Source organism: Phocoena sinus, chromosome 15 (genome assembly GCF_008692025.1).
Source record: "Phocoena sinus isolate mPhoSin1 chromosome 15, mPhoSin1.pri, whole genome shotgun sequence".
Lineage (NCBI taxonomy): Eukaryota > Metazoa > Chordata > Mammalia > Artiodactyla > Phocoenidae > Phocoena > Phocoena sinus.
Genome location: NC_045777.1, coordinates 16,404,156 through 16,426,722, shown reverse-complemented (window position 1 = coordinate 16,426,722; position 22,567 = coordinate 16,404,156). Strand labels below are relative to the sequence as shown.

At 48.5% G+C, this 22,567-nt stretch overlaps 1 protein-coding gene across 1 annotated transcript in view; it reads left to right on the top strand.

The window, feature by feature from the left end:
• Positions 1 to 3,980: 3,980 nt before the first annotated feature.
• Positions 3,981 to 22,567, top strand: part of TOX2 (TOX high mobility group box family member 2) — a 137,808-nt gene continuing 119,221 nt past the window's right edge. The window contains exon 1 of the mRNA XM_032607222.1: positions 3,981 to 4,136. Coding sequence (XP_032463113.1) covers positions 4,038 to 4,136 — 99 coding nt within the window. The 5' untranslated portion in view covers positions 3,981 to 4,037. The remainder of the gene's footprint in view (positions 4,137 to 22,567) is intronic.

Sequence of the window (22,567 nt, the reverse complement as noted above, 5' to 3'; positions counted from 1 at the left end):
AGTATAAGATTAAGTATGCCTAGACCTGTAAATCCCCCACCTGGAAGTGACACACACCACTTCTGTTCATGTTCCTTGGCTAAAGTAAGTCACAAGGTCCTACCTAAGCACAAGTGGGTGGGGAAGTACATTTCTACCATGCGTCCGTAAGGAAATGATTCAAACTAGCCAATCCTACATTTGTTTATGCTGCTTTGCCTGTTCCTTTACATGGAAACCACAATAAATGTTCTTGCCTACAATTATTCCCTCTCCCCGTGCCTCCTAACTGACCCTGGTGCTTCCCCATGTGGCCCCTATGGCATGGCACGCCTCTCCTCTTGGGAACTGTGAGTAACAAGCTATCTTTTCAATGGCAATTGTTTCCTGATCCATTTTCCTTACCATAGCTAAATAATAATAAAGTATGTTACAACACATCCATATTCTCATATCTCAGCTATTTATGATATCAGACACTGAGAACTGGAAGATGCATAAGCAGGTACTCTGGGCCCCCAGACTGGATTACTGCAGGCAGGGCATGACCAAGCTGGCTTGAACCAACTGTGAGACTCCCCTCTCCCAGATTCCACCTGATGTCAAGAGGAAGAGAAACCCCACTCCTGTCCTGAGAACAAAAAATGAGGCTGAGGTGTTCCTTTGAGGGAAATGAGTCATCAACTTCCTATCTGATCAATTCCCACAAAAAAGGGCAAGCCCAAGCTTTGGGGTCTGCGTGGCTTCCTTGCTGGGATCCACTACCAGACTTCCCAGAGATCTCTTTGGTGCTGACCTCCCCTCAGGGAAGGGAGTAGACATAGGTGACTGACAGGGTTGGTGTTTGCTGCTGCTGGCAGACCCCAGGGAAGCCAAATTGCTTCCTGAAGTTGACCCACTGCACATGGACCTCCATACTCTGGTGGCTGTTCTACAGCCCTGGCCAGAGCTAGTGAGACCAAGACTGTGGAAATATGGGCTGTGGGAAGTGCTCCAGGTGGGATTCTGGACTTAGGTACTGTTGATTAGTCCTGATATTAACACTGTGATGTTGAAGATTCCTCCCTGGGCTTCATACTTCTTGTCTGTAAAATGGCCACAGCAGTCTTATTTCTTGACTCAGAGGATTGCTGTAAAGATTGACTTCCTCAACCCACAGCAGAGGTATCTACAAAAAACAAAATGAAATTAAACAAAAAAGCAAGCAAAAAACTACAGCAGGCACTATAATAAATGGTGAAATATTGATAGCTTTCCTTCTGAGATCAGGAATGAGACAAGGATGCCTGCTATTATTACTTCTTTCCAACATGTACTGGCAATACTAGCCGGTGCAACAAGGTAAGAAAAAGAAATAAAATGTTTAAGGATTGAAAAGGAGAAACTAAAACTCTCATTTTTACAGATGAAATAGAATACGGTATATTTTTTTAAAGTCAAACAATCTACAGATAAATTGTTAGAATAAGTGAGTTTGGCAGTGTTGCTGGATACAAGGGCATTATACAAAAATTTACTTCTATATGTAATATGTTCCAGATCTATATTGCCGAGTAACAAACCATTCCAAAACTTAATGGGTTAAAATAACAATAATCATCTATTATCTCTCATGGTTTCTGTGTGTTTTGGATTCAGGAAGCACTCAGCTGGATGTTTCAGAGTTTTTCATGTGGTTGCAGTCAGGTAGTAGATGGAGCTGGAACAGCAGGGGACTGGCTAGGCATTTTCCTCTCTTTTCTTTAGTTTCAAGGTCTCTGCATATGGATTCTCTGTATGGGTTACTTTAGACTTCTTCAAAGCACAGCAGCTGAGGATGTCTTACACAGTGGCTTAGGGTTCCAAAGACAAATGTCCCAAAAGAGGGAGCCAGACAAAAGATGTATCAACTTTCATCACCTAGACTCAGAAGCCATACAGCATCACTTCTGCTACATTCTATTTGTTAAAACCCAGTCACCAAGACCAACCCTTTTTAAGGGTTAGACTCCACCCCTTTGGAGGATGTCAAAGAATTTGCTGACTTATTTTAAAACTACCACACTGTACTGGCAACAAACAGATAATTAAAAAAAATATATATATATATATATATAAAGGAACCATTGACAATAGCGTCAAAAACATAAAATACCCAGGACTAAAAGTAATAAAAGATGTGCGAGTTCTCTACATAGGAAACTATGAAACATTGCTGAGATGATTTTTTAAAAAAACCTAAATAAATGAAGGGACATACCATGTTTATGGATAGGAAGACAATGTTGACAATGTCAGTTTTACCCAAATTGATCCAAAGATTCAAGGTGCAAATGTCAAGAACAGTCAAGGCACTCCTGAAGATAAAAGTGGGTAGATTCATGCTATGGGACATTAAGACTTATTATAAAACTATAGAAATTCAGACTGATAATGGCACAATGAAAGACAAATAGGCTAATGGAACAGACTAGAAAATTCAGAAACTGTCCAATGCACACATGGACTACCTGATTTATGACAAAATTAACACTGCAGAGAAGTGGGAGGAAAGGTGATCTTTTCAATAAATACTGCTGGGTCAGTTGGATGTCCAGATGGAAAAAAGGAGAGAGGCCAGTGGGAAATTCCTTCTAATGAGATATGGCAATGAATTCTAGAAAAAATGACTGCTGAAATTTATTTAGAAGTCCTTTCCTTTCTGAGCTGTAATTTCCTTCTGTTGTTCCCAAATCTTTAGTGAAAGCCTGTTTCCCGCACCTGTCTTGTATTAGGGGATCTTTATGGTCACAAATAGTGGTCCTAGCTTGAAGCCAGGACCAGCAAAGCCCAAATTGCAGTTGGGAGCTAAGTTCTAAGTTGGTTCTTGGGTGGGCAAGGGGCTCACTCCCTTTTTTCCAGATAGCATCTCATGTCCTGCTGCCACCCAAGAATCCCATTCTAATTCACTTCTGCCTCCTGGCCTTGCGCCCTTCCCAGCAAGGCATCCTCAGTGTGCCAGAGTCAGGAAGGCAGAGGCAGTGGTGGCCCAGTCAGTGGGAGGTGAGGGAGTAGAGACTGTTAGAGTAGACAGTTCTTAGATGGGAAGGGGAGGAGCAACAGGCCAGCTGCCAGCAGGTGATGTGAGGAGTTAGGGGGCTTTTTTTCTTATATGTGTGTGTGTGTGTGTGTGTGTGTGTGTGTGTGTGCGCGTGGCGGGGGAGACTGTTTCAGTCACCTCTCTGTCCCACCATGGGAGCCATCTCATTTCCATTCTTCGCTCACTCCAGAAGACCATGGTGGTGGTGGTGTTCGTGGTGATGGGGATGGCAGATTCTGGACTCTTCCCCAGAACTTCACTTTCTAGGCTATTTCTAGGGCCCTCTCTCTGTCATTAAAGGGAGAAGGATCCTTCTGCCTTCTCCGGGTGGTTTCAGTCCTAGATCCTCTGGGGGCAGCGGAGCCCACTCCATTACCGACGCCACAAGTCCTTGCCTCAGTTTCCTCATATGTAAAGTGAGAATTTAAGCAGCAATCCTCCAGGGCCACTCTCGCAGTGACTCAGATCAGTGGGACACGGAGGGAGAACATCCTAACGTCAGCCTCGGGCTCTAGGCCGCAGCCCCGGGGTAAGGCAGCACCCATCTCCGAAAGTGTGCCTTCCCTTCCGCCACATTTAGGGCTCAGCGACGCCCTAAATATCTAGGGCGGGGAGTGTCCCACTTCTGGGGAGGGGTGTCGTACAGGCTTCTCCCTCCCTTCACCCTTGGTGGCGGAAGGCGGGACGGGAAAGGGCCGTCTGGACCGGCGCGCAACCCTCCGGAACCCCCGGGGGCGGAGAGCCAGGCGGGGGACCCGGCGTCTGCCTGGCCCGCGGGAGGAACCTCCTCACCCGGGTCCGGGCCCCAGGCCCTCCGCGGCGCCCGAGGCCGGAACAATAGCGCGCGCTGGCGGGCGGGGGCGGGGCGCTCCGCCGGGCGCCGCCCCCGGCCCGCCCCCCGCGCTCCCACACTAGCTCGCACACTGGCTCGCACACTGGCTCCCACCCGCCGCCCGCCCAGGCACTACCCGCGGGAGCCGCCGCCGCCGCCGCGCCCGCCATGGACGTCCGCCTGTACCCCTCGGCGCCCGCCGTGGGCGCGCGGCCCGGGGCCGAGCCGGCCAGCCTGGCGCCCCTGGACTATTACCACTGCGGCAAGGTAGGCGGGGGCGGGGTGGGGGCCCGGGAGGGCGGGGCCTGCCCGCGCCTTCGGACCCAGAGCCGAGCCAGAGCGCCCCGGGCTGGAGCGCGGGCAGCAGTACCCCGGCGGCTCGGGACGCGGGCGCTCTCGGGGACACACGCGGGGAGATGCCGGCGGTGCCGACGCGCGGGGACACGCACCCATCAGCCCCGCCGACGGGCACATGCCACTCATGCCGATCCCCTGGCGGTGACACTCACGCCCAGAGTTGTTGGGATCACAGGCAGAAGTCACCCCGACAGTCACTCACACGATGTCACAGTGACACACACTCACCCACGTCCCCCTGACAGCCTCGCATGCATTCACGATCCGACACACAGTGACCCACTGTCACACACACAGCCATCCTGCTTACACTACCGTCCCACACAAGTCACCCTGACAGTCATTTATTTCTACACAGCCACACGCAGTCACTCGCCCACCCGCGCTGCCACACCGCCACATGCAAGCCACCCGGTCCCACAGTACGACGCCACACACCGCGTTCCATGCCCCCATCCGCCGTCACACGCAGTCACAACTGGGGACAGGCACACAAAGAAGTCGCTCCGACAGCCACTCGCTCACGCTCCCAGTGACTCAGACAGTCGCACGCTGTCACCCATAGCCACCCCATGGACGGGGAACCTCAGGCACCCTAATCGCCCTGACAGCCACACAGTCACACGCGGTCATACCCGGGGGCAGCCGCGGCCACCACACCGCCCCTCCCCCACCTCGGCCGTCCACACTCGCGCGTGGGCGTTTTAACTTTTCGGCGCCGCAGCGCACTAATTGGGCCGTTTGGTAATCGGTTGTCACCGCCCGGCGGGGCCTCGGATTGCGAGCTGGCCATAGCCCAGCGAGGCCGGTCCCCTCCCGGGAGCGAGGCCTGTCCCCTCCCGGCTGGGGCTGCGGTGAGGGATACCCCTTCTTTTCCGAGATCGCCGCCTCCACCCGCAGCCAGGTCCTAGCCCTGCTGCTTCGGGGGCGATGCGAGCTCGCGCGCCTGGAAGCCCGGACGGGCGGCGACCGACCCCGCTCCCCGTGCCGAGCCCAGCCCGGGACGCTGAGGTGCAGCGGCGCAGTGCGCGTCTCCTCCCTCGCCCGGGAGGGAACTTTCGAACTTAGTTAGGAAGCCGGACGGTCCGTGCGTCCGCGGGTCTGTGCGTTGGTCCGGGGCCGGCCGGAGCCGAGCGCGGCTTTTCGTCACTCGGAGCCCGGATTGAACGGCGCGCGTGGGTTTCCCCGCGGCCCTGGCGCAGACGCGCGGGCTCCATGGCACTGTGTGGTGAGTGCGCGTCGGGTGGCTGGGTCGGCGGCCCTCCGGGGCCTTAACCCCACCCCACGGGCTTTTCGTCAAGCTTCTTGCTGTGGGGATGCTGCGGGGAGGGGGCGTCCCCGCGCAGAACCTGGGGCCGCCCAGGCTGAGTGCGTCCTCAGGCCTTGGGGAGCGGCTTCTGGACTCTGGGGGCAGAGCCCTGCGCAGTTCGCCTGGGGCTTGGGGTGGGGTCCGAGGCCCTCAGGGCCGGGGGCGGCGTGGGCCGGGCGCAGGCGGCAAGTGAGGTCTCTCAGAGGATGGGGCGATTATCTTTTGTCCGGTGACGGGCAAAGTTAGAAGCCGAAGAGGGGGATGGTGTCTTCAAGAGAAGGCCGGTTCTCGGGCTGCTTCCATCTGACGGAGGAAGAATTGATTAGAAGTAGCAAGTGGAGTCTTTAGGAAGGAGAAGACGGTTGGGTTTGGGGCAGCTCGTCTATCTTCTGCCCTTGGCTTTGTTATTTTTTAAAATATGAAGTTGGCAAGGTTCCAGCTCCTGGTTTGGCGGCCGGGGTGAGATTGGGGATTTGGGCCTCAGAGTCTGGTTGGATGGGTGCCCCTCGCCTGCAGTGCTCCTTTTGGGGGTGGTGTTTCTGTAAACCCCATCAGAGTGGGGTGGTCTCATAAGGGGGCCTTTGGGAGGTGAAACTCAGCCGAGGCCCCTGCTTTATTCTGGTGCTCTGTAAAGCTCTGACTCAGCACCAAGAACCAGTGTGAAACCCTGGTGGGAGGGAACCAATCAGGGAGTCAGAAGCTGGTGATTCTGGTTTCTGTCTGTGAACTAGGACCCCTGACCCAGAGCTGAGGGTGTGTCCGGGTGGAGGAGGGTGACAGCTGGGCTGCTAAGGTAGGTGACAGAAAGGTCTGACGTTGCATTTGGACGTGGGATCTGCTTCTCGATCCTTCAGCCTCATGGCAGGGTGAGGCAGAGAAAGTCACTTGGCTCAGGGAGCGGTGGGTCAGAAGCCTGTCGGTAGCAGATCATCAGGGGGCAGTCGCCTTCAGCACTGGCGGTTGGGGGGTGGGGCAAGTTGTGCCGAGGAGCTGACGTTGAGGGACTGGGGAGGCTCCGTCTTTACAGCTGGTCACTCTCAGAACTGGAGGGGAAACAGGCCCAAGATGCAGCCATGACCACAATTGGGGTCTATAGACTGGGCTGCAGAACCAGGACACAGACTGCACATTGGGGGCTCTGTCCCTGGAGCCCAGATAAGAGGCTTGTCCCCACAGGGCCTGAGAAACACAAGGGCAAGCCTTTGCCAAGTGATGCTGGACAGCCATGGGGCAGTTGACCTGGAAGGGCCCTTGGCGACCGTTCCCTTGGTGACTGTCCCCTTAGCGATCCTCTAACACAGAGATTCCAGCCTCTTTAAACCAAAGTCATGAGCAGTGGCTGTTCTTTGGGTATCTTTTGTTTGAGAAGATACACAATGACTCAAAGCTGCTGTGGTTTCATTTTTGCTTTGAAATAGATGTTTATTAATCACTATAATATTAGCATGCATATGAAAAATAGCTTACAAGATATGAAACAGGCGCATTACTTATTTTATGTAGTAATGGCGCCTGGTGAGCATAGGGGTTTGTGGCCCTGTAGCCCTGTCTGTGGCCCCCTACTGGGAACCATTAATCCCCTCCTTCTTCCTTCACACAAGGGGAAACTGAGTCATGGAGTAGTATACTCATAGGTTACGTAGCAAATGAAGAGCACAGCTGAGGCCTGAACCCAAGCTCCTGGACTCCCAGCTTCACACTTGTCTGGTGTTCCCCACACATCTCTGCCATGGTTTGGGGGTTAGGAGTCATGATGTCCTTCTAGGGTAACTATGAAGTCCCTTCATTAGGGTTTTGGCAAGGTGTTTCATCAGGCTGGGGGCATTGCCTGGGGCTTCTGCTCAACCATGGCAGACTAGTGGAAACTGGCCATTGGGATTGGGCAAACCTGGATTCAAATCTCCGCTTGTGGCTTTGTGACCTAGGGCAAATGATTTTAGCTCATTGAGATATGATTTACATACAATAAAATGCAAATTATTTTTTTTGTGGTAAGCGGGCCTCTCACTGCTGTGGCCTCTCCCATTGCGGAGCACAGGCTCCGGACACGCAGGCTCAGCGGCCATGGCTCACGGGCCCAGCTGCTCCGCGGCATGCGGGATCTTCCCAGACCGGGGCAGGAACCCGTGTCCCCTGCATCGGCAGGCGGACTTTCAACCACTTCGCCACCAGGGAAGCCCTAAAATGCAAATTTTAAGTGTACTGTTCCATGAGTTTTGACAAATATAACCACACATATGGTGTGGTTATATCCCAATCCAGAGATAGAACATTTCTGTCACCCCAGAAAGTTCCCTCATGCTCCTTTCCAGTCAGTACCCCCTACCGCTAGAGGAAACTACTTATCTAATTTCCATTATCAATGCTTTATTTAAGTTCAGTTTAAGTGTACTAAGTTAATTAAGTTTTAGAACTCATGAAGCATATACATTTTTGCCTTTGGGTTCATTTTGCTCAACGAAGGGTCCTTAAGATTCATCCATGTTGTGTATGTCAATAGTTTTTTCTATTTTATTTAGTAATATTACATCGTACGAATATAGCGCGATTTGTTTATTTGCCGATGGACATGTGGGTTTGTTTCCATGTTGGGGCTGTTGTAAATAAAGCTGCCGTGAACATCCTTATACAAGTCTTTCTGTGAGTGGGGCGAATTATTTAATATCTCTGAGCCTCAGTATCCTCTTGAGGACAACATTGTCTACCTCTGAGGTTCGGGAGAGTTAAGTGAGTTAATATAGAATAGGAAAGTTCTTGACACATACCAGCTACTAATTAGATAACAATGCTATCAACCACCTGGGACCTATTCCAGTAAGAGGCTTAGCATCTCTGTGTTCCAAGTATCCTTCATCCCTGGTCCAAACATCCTGGCTACAAGGCCAACCCAGGATGAACCCAGGGTGTTCAAGGCCATCCTGGGTAGCACTTTCTCCATGCAGTGCTCCATGGCCAACAACCTTCTCTCTGTATCCAGGCATGCCCCACCACCCCAAGAACTGGGGTTCAAAACTGCATGGGTTTTGACATGTTCTGTCATCCATCATTCAATCAACAAACAGTTATCGAGCACCTCTTTGTGCTAGGCACTGCACTAGGCAACTGATGGTACAGCAGTGAAGCAAAGTGACACATATTGCTACCCTCTGGAGCTTACATGTCAGCATGGAAAGTCGTAAATATATGGGTGAGGTAGATATGGTATTGTGACTGATGCCGTCATTACAACTATGGAGAAATATGAAGCAGGGAAGAGGGTTAAGGATATTAGGTCCAGGCACTGGTTTGCAGTTTTAAGTAGGGAGGTTGGGGAAGGCCTTGTGGTCTAGATCAGTAGGTCTCAAATTTATGCATCATCTGGTAAGATTTGAAACAAAAACAGATTCCTGGGCATCCCTTCCTGCCCTGAGATTCTGATTCAGCTGATTTGTGCTGGGGTCCTGAGGGTTTGCCTCTCTGATGAGCGCCCATCCATGCTGCTGCAGCTCTGGAGACCACACTTTATACAACAGCGGTTTGGTTGTTTGTATACAGGCTTTTGTGGGCTCCCACCAGGCAGGAACCATGCCCAGCACCTGGCACAGTGCCTGACCCATAATTACTCAGGAAATTGTGCTGGCGGGTGAGTGATTCAACTCTCCACCCACACGGCTCTGGGCACAGCATCTTGCCCCTGGATGGGATCTAGAAAAGCTCGGTTAGTGAATGATTGGAGGCTCCTTATGGTGAAAATCTATGAAGTGGAAGTTGCTGGTCCCACCTCACCCAGACCTGAGATATGAGACACCCGCTCAGCAACCCTAGTAGATGAGGTCCCCACAGCATCTTTCTGCTGGGGCACAGGTGGCTGTGGATGGGTCCTGGGGAAGGAGCCCTGGGCTGGTTGGTCCTGGGGGAGCTCTGGAAGGGTGCCTCTGTCTCTGTTAGGAAGATTTTTTACTTTCTGTCTAAAGGTGCTCCCTATAGCCCTCCCCCAGTGTGTCCCAGAGGCTCCTCAAGGACCACGCTTCCGTACCTTACCAATGTCAGGAGCAGCAGCCCAGGCCTGACGCAGCCCCTCCCCGCCCCCGCCCCCCAGTCTGCTGGGTGACCTTGAGCATGACAGTGCCTTTCTCTAGGCCTCTGTTCCCCTCTGTGCAAAGGGAGAGCACATTAGTGACCATTAGCCTCATGAGATGGGGAGCTATGGTGTGGAAATATAACGATAAAGTCTGGGGCATGTCCTTTATAACTGTAGAGTATGGTGCACCGGCAAGGGTGAGGATGATGCTTTTTGTTTTGTTTTGTTTTGTTTTGTTTTGTGGTACGTGGGCCTCTCACTGCTGTGGCCTCTCCCGTTGCGGATAACAGGCTCCGGACGCGCAGGCTCAGCGGCCATGGCTCACGGGCCCAGCCGCTCTGCGGCATGCGGGATCTTCCCGGACCGGGGCACGAACCCGTGTCCCCTGCATCGGCAGGCGGACTCTCAACCACTGCGCCACCAGGGAAGCCCAGGATGATGCTTTTTGAAGAAATAGGCCCTCATATGCATCAGAGGGTAGGAACCACTGTGTCTGTCTCTTTTGTATTCCCAGAGCTTGCCTGGCACATAGGTGCTCAGTAAATATTTGCCAAATGAACAAATTCAGGGCTGGCCTGTTGTTCCCTGTGGCTTGAGGAACTTAGCATCTGTTTGGCTCTTATAATCCGAAGACTTTGCGGTGAGCACATCGTGTCCAGAGCAGGGCAGGGCAGGGGCCAAGAGTCTTTTGGTTGACCTGACATTCCTAGAAGAACTTCCCTGAGTAGGCCCAGGGAGCAGAGCCCCAGCATGGAGAGCAGCCAGTAAACTGGGAAGAGCCTCACCCGCATCCCAAGGATCGCCCTGCAGGGTGGCTGCCAGCTCCGTGTGATTCTGTAGGGCGTTTATTTTGCTTCTCGGATTTCCCAGCGCTGGTCTCAGGTTAGGAAGGCAGTGTAAATTCTGGGACCTGGCAGACCTTGGTTTGAACATTACCTTACCATCTTCAGTGCAGGCAAGTTATTTCACCTCCCTGTGCCTCAGTCTCTGCATCTGGAAAATGGGCACATCAACACCTCCTCCACAAGGTTGCCATCAGAGCTGGAAATCCTGCCTGTAAGGTACTCAGCCCCAGCAGGAAGTGCCTTCATTTCTATTCACAAAGAGCAGCACAACTGAAAGTTAAAATGCAAGAGGAATCTAGTTTCAGCACTGGCTGCTGGGGGAAGTGTCTTCCTAACAACAGGCCTTTCCATGCCTTGGTCTCTGGATCTGATTTTCCTGGGCCTAGGGTTTGAAGAGGTCTCTGCACAGCATTCTGGACAGACAAGGAGCTGCTCACTTCCTTTACATCTTTCTTTTTCCTTCTTGAATCTGTGTGGGAGGGAGGTGGGTTTAGGAGGCAGAGAAGACTGGTTCAGACTGCAGCTGCACCGTTCATCGGCATGGGCCGCTGACCTTGTGCACATCATTCAACTGCTCCAAGTCTCAGTTTTCTCATCTGTACAAGGGGACAGTAATGCGTTCCTCATATTGTAGCTATGAAGCTCAGATTAAAGTAACAGACATGGAAGTTCCCTCTAATGTAGAACAGTGTTTCCCAGCCTCAGCAATATCGACTTTTGGACCTGACAGTTCCTTGTCTTGGGGGTTGTTCCATGCATTATAGGATGTGGAGCGTCATCCCTGGCCTTTACCAGCCAGATGCTAGCAGCACCCCACACTCTAGTCATGACAATCAAAAATGTTTCCAGACTTTGCTAAGTATTCCCTGGGCGGGGAGGCAAAATCACCCCTGTTTGAGAACCACTAATCTGGAAAGTGTGGTACAGATAAACTAGGAGATGATGGTGATGAGAGTGGCAGAGCTTTGGGGCTCGTGCTTTCTGTTTGGTATTTTAGTCCTGTGTCTCCTTGTCAGCAAATCCTGTATCCATGTGGTTGACAGTTATCCTGTTTGTTTATTTACATGGACCAAAAAAACCTACATAGTGATTTTTCAGCATCGTTTGGGAGCAGCAGTAAAAACATGTGGTAAGTAATTATTAACTTAATGAGTCGTGGTAAACTGTAATTTTATATCTTAGTGAAAACATGTTGTATAACAAGGGATAATAAATTTTGTTCAATTACCCTGATGCTTAAACTTGCTACTGTACAGTTGTGATTTCTGGTGCCTGCTAGAATGAGCAGCAAGGTTGTGGCTTTTCCGTGCGTAATGACCTGTTTCCTGCTGGGTTTTTCAGATGTTCAGCAGGTTTTAGTGAGTGCCTACTGTGTGCTAGGGGATTCAGCCCTGTCCTGAAGGTGCAGGGACTCAATAGGAAACTCGGCTTTCCTAGATGAAAGGCTGTGTGGAATATACTGGCTGGAAAGGCAGTCATAATTAAATATATAATTGTCTGGGGAAGTGATAGTGTCAGAGGTGTGGGAAGGCTGCACATGGCAGAGTCTTACGGGGAACACCAAGCAGGCCACATGCGGGGCATGCAGAGTGGTGGGAAGGCGTTCTAGGCAGAGGGGCACCCGTTGCAAGGTGGCTTGGAGGGGATTTGGGGATACTGTCAGCCTAAGTCAGGGAGTGCTGCCTGCAGGGGAGAGGTTATACGGAGGGAGGAGGGAGGAGGGAGGGTCGCATCCCAGCTGGTTGGATTTTAAGTAGAAAGGTGCCTTGGAGCCAGAGTTATGGTTCAGAGTATGGAATGTTTCATGTTGCTGTATCCAGACCATTGTCGGTCACTGTCTCTTGGTCTTCTGCTGTGGGAAAGTTTTTTGGTCTTTTGTTTTTTGGTAGAGAGTTTAATATTATTATAAATGCCTACAAAATATCCTTCACTTGTATGAAACTGGGGTTTATCATAAGTAGGCATCCTATTTTCTTACTGCAGCATCGTTGATTTACAATATTGTTTTTGCTTCAGGTGTACAACAAAGTGATTTAGTTTTATATGTATATATATATTTTTCAGATTCTTTTCCATTATAGGTTATTAAAAGATACTGAATATAGTTCCCTGTGCCATACAGTAAATCCTTGTTGTTTATCTATTTTATATGTAGTAGCGTGTATCTCTTAATCCCATACTCCTAATTTATCCCTCCTCCCCCTTCCTCTTTGGTAACCATAAGTTTGTTTTCTATGTCTGTGAGTCTGTTTCTGTTTCGTAAATAAGTTGATTTGTATTATTTTTTAGATTCCAGATATGAGTGATGTCATATAATATTTATCTTTCTGACTTCACTTGGTATGATAATCTCTAGGTCCGTCCATGTTGCTGCAAATGGAAATATTTCATTCTTTTTTATGGCTGAGTAATATTCCGTTATATATGTATACACACACACACACACACACACACACACACACACACCACATTTTCTTTATCCATTCACCTGTTGTTGGACATTTAGCTTGCTTCCATTGTCTTGGCTTCTGTAAATAATGCTGCTATGAACATTGGGGTGCATGTATCTTTTTGCATTAGAGTTTTCGTCTTTTCCAGATATCTACCCAGGAGTGGGATTGCTGGATCATATGGTAACACTATTTTAGTTTTTAAAGTAACCTTCATACTGTTTTCCATAGTGGCTTCACCAACTTACATTCTGCTATGGGAAAGTTTAATGACTTGTGTTTGATTTCCCCCAGTAGCCAGGGATGCTGTGCTTCTCAGACTTTAGTGCAACAGAATCACCTGGAGGGCAGTTAAAACACAGAATGCTGGTGCCACCTCCAGAAGTTCTGATTCAGTAGGTCTGGGGAGGAGTTGAAAATGTGCAGTGCCAACAAGTTGGTGATGCCACTGCTGCTGGCCTGGGAAGCACACTTAGAGAGCTCAGCTCTCGTCTAGAATATGGGAGGATTTTCCCTCCTTGGCTTAGAACAGTAAGGATGTACTGCTGGCCTGGGGCATGTAGCCCTAACTTGGACGTGGTCAGGTGTCCCAGAGACTCCTGCCTTTTTCAGGACCCCTGTGGGTCATGGGGAGCGTCTCCTTCACCTTGGAGAGAATCTTACATTGGACTCCCTGGAAATAGACTCTGATGTGGAGAGTTGCCTGTGGAAGGTGTATCTGGGGGGAAGTTCTGAGGAGGTGCACCTTGAAGGGAGTAATGGAAGCATGGTTGGGCAGAGGGAGATGCTGGCCTGGGATACAGTTAATGATGAAAGCATCCCACAGGGACCTTTGGAACTGGACTTCAGTCTGTCTCAAACTGAGGCAAGGGGGCCGCGCATTCCTTTGATTCTTGCATCCTCTGGTCACTGGCTTCAGGTGGCCCCCACAGGGTATAGCTGTGAGCCCAGAAGTTAGGGAATGAATGGGTGGAAAGGGAAGCACCACTGTGTCCATTTCACTGAGCTGCATTTGGGGGAGAAAACTCACCTTCTTCTTGTTTCCCAAGAAATCAAGGGTCAGCATATTGATTAAATTTTAGAGACGTTTGAGTCACTTACTAGATTCTTCGTTGCTTCATGCTGTGAGGGAGAGCTGGGAGATAACTGCTTCTTAGGTCCGAGTGAAGAAAAATGATAATTAATGGAATTTTCTGGGGCCCAAGGAGATTCTCTTACACATTCCTAGGTAGGATTCCAGAGTTCTTGCGCTGAGATGTCGCACATTTTCCTGTGTGGTAGGGAGGACTCCACATTGATTTCTGAGGAGTTTCTGGGTCATGCCTGAGTCAGTCACATCTGGGCAGGGGACCGTGGCTTTCTACTTGGACTGGAGTCCTGTCACATTCTTCAAGAGTCTCTTTGCCCTGCCTCCACCTCAGGGTAGGTCAGCATCCATGGTGGTCCCTTTATCAATCTTTCAGCTTTTCTGAGCAACCAGGAAGCTCAGGGGCAAATGCCTGTGTCACTTGTAGGCATGACATAGGATATCATGGGACATCTTTTTTTTCTTTTAATTTTTATTTATTTATTTTTGGCTGAGTTGGGTCTTCGTTGCTGCACGCGGGCTTTCTGTAGTTGAGGTGAGCGGGGGCTACTCTTCGTGTGGTGCGCGGGCTTCTCATTGCGGTGGCTTCTGTTGTGGAGCACGGGCTCTAGGCGCACGGGCTTCAGTACTTGTGGCACGCGGCTCTAGAGTGCAGGCTCAGTAGTTGTGGCACACGGGCTTAGTTGCCGTGCGGCATGTGTGATCTTCCCAGACCAGGGCTCGAACCCGTGTCCCCTGCATAGCAGGCGGATTGTTTTTTTTTTTTTTGTAACATCTTTATTGGAGTATAATTGCTTTACAATGGGGTGTTAGTTTCTGCTTTATAACAAAGTGAATCAGCTATACATATACCTATATCCCCATATCTCCTCCCTCTTGCGTCTCCCTCCCACCCTCCATATCCCACCCCTCTAGATGGTCACAAAGCATCGAGTTGATCTCCCTGTGCTATGCGGCTGCTTCCCACTAGCTATCTATTTTACATTTGGTAGTATCTATAAGTCCATGCCACTCTCACTTTGTCCCGTCCCAGCTTACCCTTCCCCCTCCCCGTGTCCTCAGGTCCATTCTCTACATGTGCATCTTTATTCCTGTCCTGCCCCTAGGTTCTTCATGACCTTTTTTTTTTTTTTTTTTTAGATTCCATATATGTGTGTTAGCATACGGTATTTTTTTTTCTCTTTCTGACTTACTTCACTCTGTATGACAGATTCTAGGTCCATCCACCTCACTACAAATAACTCAATTTCGTTTCTTTTTATGGCTGAGTAATATTCCATGGTATATATGTGCCACATCTTCTTTATCCATTCATCTGTCGATGGACACTTAGGTTGCTTCCATGTCCTGGCTATTGTAAATAGAGCTGCAATGAACATTTTGGTACATGACTCTTTTTGTATTATGGTTTTCTCAGGGTATATGCCCAGTAGTGGGATTGCTGGGTCATGTGGTAGTTCTATTTTTAGTTTTCAAAGGAACCTCCATACTGTTCTCCATAGTGGCTGTACCAATTCACATTCCCACCAACAGTGCAGGAGGGTGCCCTTTTCTCCACACCCTCTCCAGCATTTATTGTTTGTAGATTTTTTGATGATGGCCATTCTGACTGGTGTGAGGTGATACCTCATTGTAGTTTTGACTTGCATTTCTGTAATGATTAGTGACGTTGAGCATTCTTTCATGTGTTTGTTGGCAGTCTGTATATCTTCTTTGTAGAAATGTCTATTTAGTTCTGCCCATTTTTTGATTGGGTTGTTTGTTTTTTTGATACTGAGCTGCTTGTAAAGTTTGGAGATTAATCTTTTGTCAGTTGCTTCATTTGCAAATATTTTCTCCCATTCTGAGGGTTGTCTTTTCGTTTTGTTTATGGTTTCCTTTGCTGTGCAAAAGCTTTTAAGTTTCAGTAGGTCCCATTTGTTCATTTTTGTTTTTATTTCCATTTCTCGAGGAGGTGGGTCAAAAAGGATCTTGTGTGATTTATGTCATAGAGTGCTCTGCCTATGTTTTCCTCTAAGAGTTTTATAGTGTCCGGTCTTACATTTAGGCCTCTAATCCATTTTGAGATTATTTTTGTGTATGGTGTTAGGGAGTGTTCTAATTTCAGTCTTTTCCATGTAGCTGTCCAGTTTTCCCAGCACCACTTATTGGCAGGTGGATTCTTAACCACTGCGCCACCAGGGAAGCCTTCATGGGACATCTTTTGCTCATTAACTCACTCCCAATTTCATTTCATTCTTCTATCATTTCCCCCTTTGTCTTGAGTCCTGCCATTCTTCTTTTTTTTTTTTAATGTTTTTATTCTCTATAAAATAAACAGAAATATATTAGAATAAAAAAAAGTAGAGCCCCCCTCATTCTCTTTCATTTTCCCCACTGCCCTCTCAGCCCTGCTCCCCAGGGCTAACCACTGATGGGAGTGTGGTGGGTATACTTCCAGGCCTAACCATTCTTCAGTCAGTACTTCTAATGAGTTTATTGTTTCTATTTCTGTAATCACTTTTTCATTTCTCAGAATTCTGTATTGTTTCTTGATTGGGCTTATGTTCTAGTAGCCCATTCTTTTTTTTATGGATGTGGGAATGTCTTGAATCTTTTTGAAGATAATGTTTCAGTTTTTTAAAAAAGTTATCTTCTGTTTGCTGCATTGACTCTGTTTTCTTGCTGGTTAGGTCTTTGGTTCACTTCCTGGTCTCTCTTTTATGCTTATGTTTTCTACAAACGCCTGGTGATTCTTGGTTGACGTTTTTTTGTGAACAAGGGTCCACATTGATCTGTTCTGTGGATGTAAGTTTCCTCAACATCTGTGAAAGCCAGGAGCATGTGGGTAGGCAATGTGAATGTTGATTTTCGGTGCCCTGGGTGGGGCCTGTGTGTAGACACTTAAAGCTGGAGACTTCTACTAGAGCATGGGACCAGCTCACTTGAGGTTGGGGACATCTGTTTCTCTTATTAGCCAGCAGTTACCCATGGGCACTGGTGCACTTTGTTTTTCCTGCATCATGTCCATCCATGGTGGGGGAATCCCTGAGACAGATTTCTCATTTAATTAAAGAGTTCTTCTTCCTGGCTTTAGCCTCAGGGCAAAACCAACAGTCAGCTTCTCTGAGGACTGTAGAGTAACACAAAGGTCAAGTCACCTCCCCCTGCCCAGGGCTTTCAGCCCCTGCTGCCCCTGCTTTGGGATTTTCTGGGGTTCAGTTAGGAAAATAGCTTTTCTGGAGGTCTTGTGTTGGTGTGCTGGTGCCTTAGAACTGGTAGATTTCATTGTCAGTCTGTCTCTTCGACTTCTTACTTTCCAGCACCCTCTGGTGCCCAGCCCTTTCTTGTTTTCTTATGGGCTCTTTTGGAGTTATTCAGTTTTCATCTCCCTATCTGAATTATGAATATATGTGTGTGTGTACATATGAATTATGAATATGTGGGTGTATCTACCTCCCCTTTTTTGTCATTCTGGTGGGGTTTAGAAGAGGGGAGAGGAAAAAGTATGTGTTCTACCCATCATCTTGAACAAAAAGCCCCCTCTCACAGATTTTTATTTCTAAAATTTGTGCTGTTTTATGGAGAAAAGTAGGGTAGAAATAAGCACAAATTATTCTCTGAGCATTTACTGCACGTCAGGCTCACGCACTCATATCATCTCGCTGAATCTTCGTAAGAACTATGCTAGGCACATGTGTCCCCATCGTGTCGCTGAGAAGACTGAGATCCAAATAGGTCAGGTTACAAAGGGCAGCAGAGGAGCTGGTTGGCAGAGCTGGAGTTTGGCCTATGCCCTCCCTGCCCCTGCAGCCTCCGTAGTGGCCGCTGGAGCTCTCACCCTCTGCAGGGATGCAAGAATGGACCAGCCCACCCCTTGTTTTTACTGTTGATGCATTGCCTATTCTGGGGGCTGGGGGGTTCCCAGCTGGGCCTTCTGCCTTGGTTTTCAACTTCGAACATCATTTGGTAATAGAATGCCTTCACATTAGAGCTAATTCAAATGTGCTTATGTTGAAGTTGGGCCTAATTTGTAGGAATGATATAGAAACCTGTTGGAAACGAATCCAACTCAGTAGTATAACCCAGGGTCAATCTCATGCATAAATTTTATTGTTCCGCACTGCTATGTTTTGACTCGAACTGAACTTGATAATGTGGAAGGTGGACCTGGGGCCTTTCTTTTTGCTCATTTATTCCGCAAAGATTTAACGAGTGCCTATTGGGTGCTACCTACATTATTTAAGGAGGTCTCTTTACCCCACCCCACCCCTATGCATTCTCTGTTCTATTGTCCACCAGAGCTGTAAGTTAATTTTTATACAAAACCAGATAGTGGATTCAAATATAACTTTTGTGTTCTATGGAAGTGCCTGGGTTCATATCCTGTCACTTATAAGCTGTGTGACTTTGGACCTGTCACTTAACCTCTCTGAGCCTCAGTTATCTCACATAATTGCATTTGCATCTCAGGTTTGTGGTGAGGCCTCTGGGAGATCAGGTAGGTCGTTCCCTCCCTCATTCCTGTGCCAGGTGCTGTTCAGGTCAGCTGGGCCCTCGAAGGACAGTGAGCATAGATGTCATCCCAGGTTTTTATGTCTTTTTATAAATTGGAGGTCTAAGGAGCTTTTGAGTTCAGAATTAAGTGTAGTGGTGTTTCTGGTTGGGGTGGTCTCGTTTCTCCTCTGTATCAGTTCTCTTCTTTCTCATTGAAGCTCTCACAGGAACCCTTTAAAGTTCAATTAAACATTCAGACTCACAAGACTCACACAGGTTACCCTTGGTACCTGTCTTCTTGAAGGACTTGGGACAGGAACCACCTCTTGCCGGCAGGGCGCATGATCTGTCCCTCTTCTGCGGGAGTACTTCTAGCAGTGGGCTCTGTGGGAGCCCACAGAGGTGGCCAGCAGCTCTTCTCTTTGTCAGCCCCCGCCCTGCCAGGTTTTGGTAAAGATGCAAGGGAGCGAGACCCACAATGGGTGGGTTTGGAAGCCACCCTGACTTAGAAGCTTTAGTTGCCAAAGGAACATCTCTTGTAACAATTCCATAGTATCCGCATCAAGGGTCCCTGCAAGGGGCATGTCAGTTACAAGAGTCACTACACTCTGGGCAACTTTAACTATGGCTTCTTTATCAAATCTTTATAATGTATTTATAACTTATTTATAGTTCCTTCCAGTCCAGATGCAACCTACCAATCAAGGGTCATTTTACCACAAGCAGAGTTACCTAGTAATATAGTTAGCATCCTGCCTACATCAGGTTTCCAAGGGAGTCATGCCAGACAGTTAAAAAAGCTGAAATGCTTTTGCAAAAGGGGAAAGGGTTTGGTTAACCCTTTGTCCATATTCGCCATCCTATTTTCCCCTGAGGTATGGCGCTTTTCAGCAGTTCTTTTTGGAGGGATGAATGAAGCCCTTGGTATGTTTTGAAATGTATCCCATGCTTGTGTACGTTTTCTGATTGATTATATAAGACACACTCACACTCTGGCCAAGAGATATGCTTTGGAGTCATATTGGCCTGGGATCAAATTCTGGCTTTGAAACTTACTAAGAGTTAATTCATTTACTCATTCATTCATTCAGCCATGCAAAGAACATTCACTGCCTGCTGTATGCAGGGCTTGGAGGCATATGCCAGGCATGGAAAGGAGATGAAGACCTGGTCCTTGTCCTTGAGAAGCCACAGTCTAATATATTAGAGAGACAGGCAGAAAGAAACAATTCCAAATGGGTGTGAGACTACCAGGCCAGGCAGCAGGGGAGTTAGGGAAGTCTTCTCTGAAGAGGGGACACCTGGCCTGTGCTTGAAGGTGAAATTGGCCATGTGAAGAAGATAGGGAAAAGCATTCCAGGTAGAAGGAACAGCACATGCAAAGCCATCAAAGGGGCCAGGAGTGTCAAGAGATGTGGCTAGAGAGGGGAGCAAGGCCGTTTGGAAAGCTACTTATTATCTCTGGGCCTCAGTTTCCTCATCTGCAAAATGGGATTAACTGTGCTTACCTGTTGATGAAATTAAATGAGATAATAATGTGTGTTTAAGCATCTGGGATACTTAATTTTAATTCCCTTTCCAGAACTCTCTATGGGTGCCTAAGCGCCAAACTTTGATTTTAAATGAGACAGAGAAAAAAAAAAAACAAACCTGCAGGGCCTGGCCTCCCACCTGTGCAGTGCAAGCATTTCCTCCGCTGGCTCTTGTGTTAGTCCTTTTACTTGTCTTGTGGATCGATTGCTAAATGTTTGCGTGCTGTCTTGGATTATGTCTTATAGTATCAGTGAAGCACATAATTGTGTTTTCCTAAAGACTCCACGTTAACAATAAGCCACCACCCTGTTGTGGCGTCTTTGGGACAATATTCCCTCTGCTGACAGCCTTGAGTCTGTCCGATGCTCTGTCAACATGTCCTGTCACTTGCTGCTTTGTCTTGCTTTTCTGAGAGGTAGCCACCTCCCACATACAAGCTGGGGGCACTTAGCTTTTGGGGACATTCACTATCCAGTGACCACAAGTCACACATCACAATGAGCTGAGGAACCATGCCGCCCATGATGGAGCTCCGTCTGATGTGTAAATTAGATCCTGTCATTTCTCTGGGCAGGATCCCTCATGGGTCTCTGTTGTGGCTTGGTGAACTCTGCCCAACTGAAATTAGACCTCTGCTTAAAACCTTCCAGTGCTTCCCCTGGTGTGTAGGTAACATCAAATGCCTTTTCTGGTGCAGACATCCCGGTATGATCTAGCCCCTGCCTGCTTTTCCAGCCTCACTCCCAGCTGCTCTGTCCAAGGCCCCAGGCTTTGTGCTGGGGATACGGTGGGGAGCAAAGCCAGCCTCCACTGACTCTATTCTAACTACCCCACCCTTCTTGCTTTTCCCCAGACACCTCCACCCGCATGGTCTTTTTTGCTTGAGGGGACTTGCATATGCTGTTCCCTTGGTCTGGAATGTCCTTGTCTTCATTCTGCACAAGGCTGGCTCCTGCTCACCCTTCAGGTCTCAGCTTTATCCTCACCTCCTCCAAGACTCCGACCACCCTAATCTATGCAGTTACCCTGTTATTCTCTATTTCAGCCTCCAGTGTATTTTCCGCCTTGCATGATATATCTATGATATGACTTGAGTGTCTGTTCCACCTTGAGGACAGTAAGCTTTCCAACCAGTGGCATCATGCTTGTTCTCTTCACTCCCTAGTCCCTGGCACCTTAGCGTGGTGTCTGCTATGTAGTAGGTGCTCAATAAAAAGAAAGAATGAATCAGTGTGGTGGTTATACTTTCCAGAGATGGCCACCATAACATATCCCAGACTGTGTTTCCAAGAATAATTCACTTACCCTCTCTGGGCCTCACTTGTCATATTTGTACATTGTTGCCAAGAGGATGAAACACATAAATGTGAGAGACACAGTGTCTGGGCCTTGCAGATGTTAATAAATGTGCGTTCCCGTTGTAACAACAGAGCCCAAGGAAGAAAGTTGAAATGGCAGTCAAGAGGGTTGATGGTCAAAACCCTTAGGATTTTTCATCAATGCTTGACTCTCTGGGGGCAGGGCTGGCAGACCTCAGCCCCCTGTTTTGTCCACTTCCCATCTCCCTGTGGGTAGTGACCTTGCCATTTTCAGGAGGGAGGTGTCACTCCTGGTTGGTTGGGTTGGGGTATCTGGGGCACAGTTGGCCTGACCTTCGGAGATAAGGAAATCTCTCTCTAGCCTGTGGCAACGCTTCTGTTGGGCAAGTAGGACTTTTTGGTCACTTCTCTCCTGAAGTTATCACCCCTTTTTCTTATTAAACTGTAAATTATGAAGACTGTGTTCCCTGCCAAAAAGTTGGGGAAATCACCCGCTACTGTCCTACCACACAGACAAGAACAGGGTTTATTTGGGCACTTTCCTTCCTCACTATTTAATGCTGCAGACGTCTCCCCTCCACCCCAGTCCCCCAGAAACCCCTTACCCATCTTTTTCTTTCCCCTTCTCACAGTGTGTAATGTACTTATTCATTCTTTTTATTGTTTATGTCCCACTAAATTATCAGCTTCACAAGGGCTGACTCTTTGCTGGTGGCTCATGGATGTAGCTCAGAGCAGTTCTCACTGCTCTGCCTCCGGTCTTGGCATTCCTGACCTACCTGGCAGGCTCCTACATTTTTAAGTTTCTGCTCAAGTGCTACCCCCTCTGGGTGGCCTTTGCTGCCTGCTGCCCGCCCCTGTACCCAGCACCTGGCACACCATAGGCTCCCTGATAACTGGAGTATTCTCTGTCCCAGAGATGGGGCTTCGAAGGCTGTGTCTGGGAGGTTGGACTTTGTCTCAAAGGTGGTGAGAGTTGAGGTGTGTTGCATTTGAGAAGAATCTTTGTGGCTGTCTTAAGGGGAAAACAATGGATGGGGGCAAGAATGGATGCAGTAGACAGTGGGGAGGTGATTACTATCGTTTAGAAGAGGACTGGTGATGGCTTGGGGATACACTTTCCAATATGGTAGCCACTAGTTACATGTAGCTATTGAAATTTAAAGTAAAATGGAATAAAATGTAGTCACACCAGAATAAAAGTCAGTCACACCAGCCATATTTCAAGTGTTTTATAGCCCCCGTTGGGCAGCGTGCATATA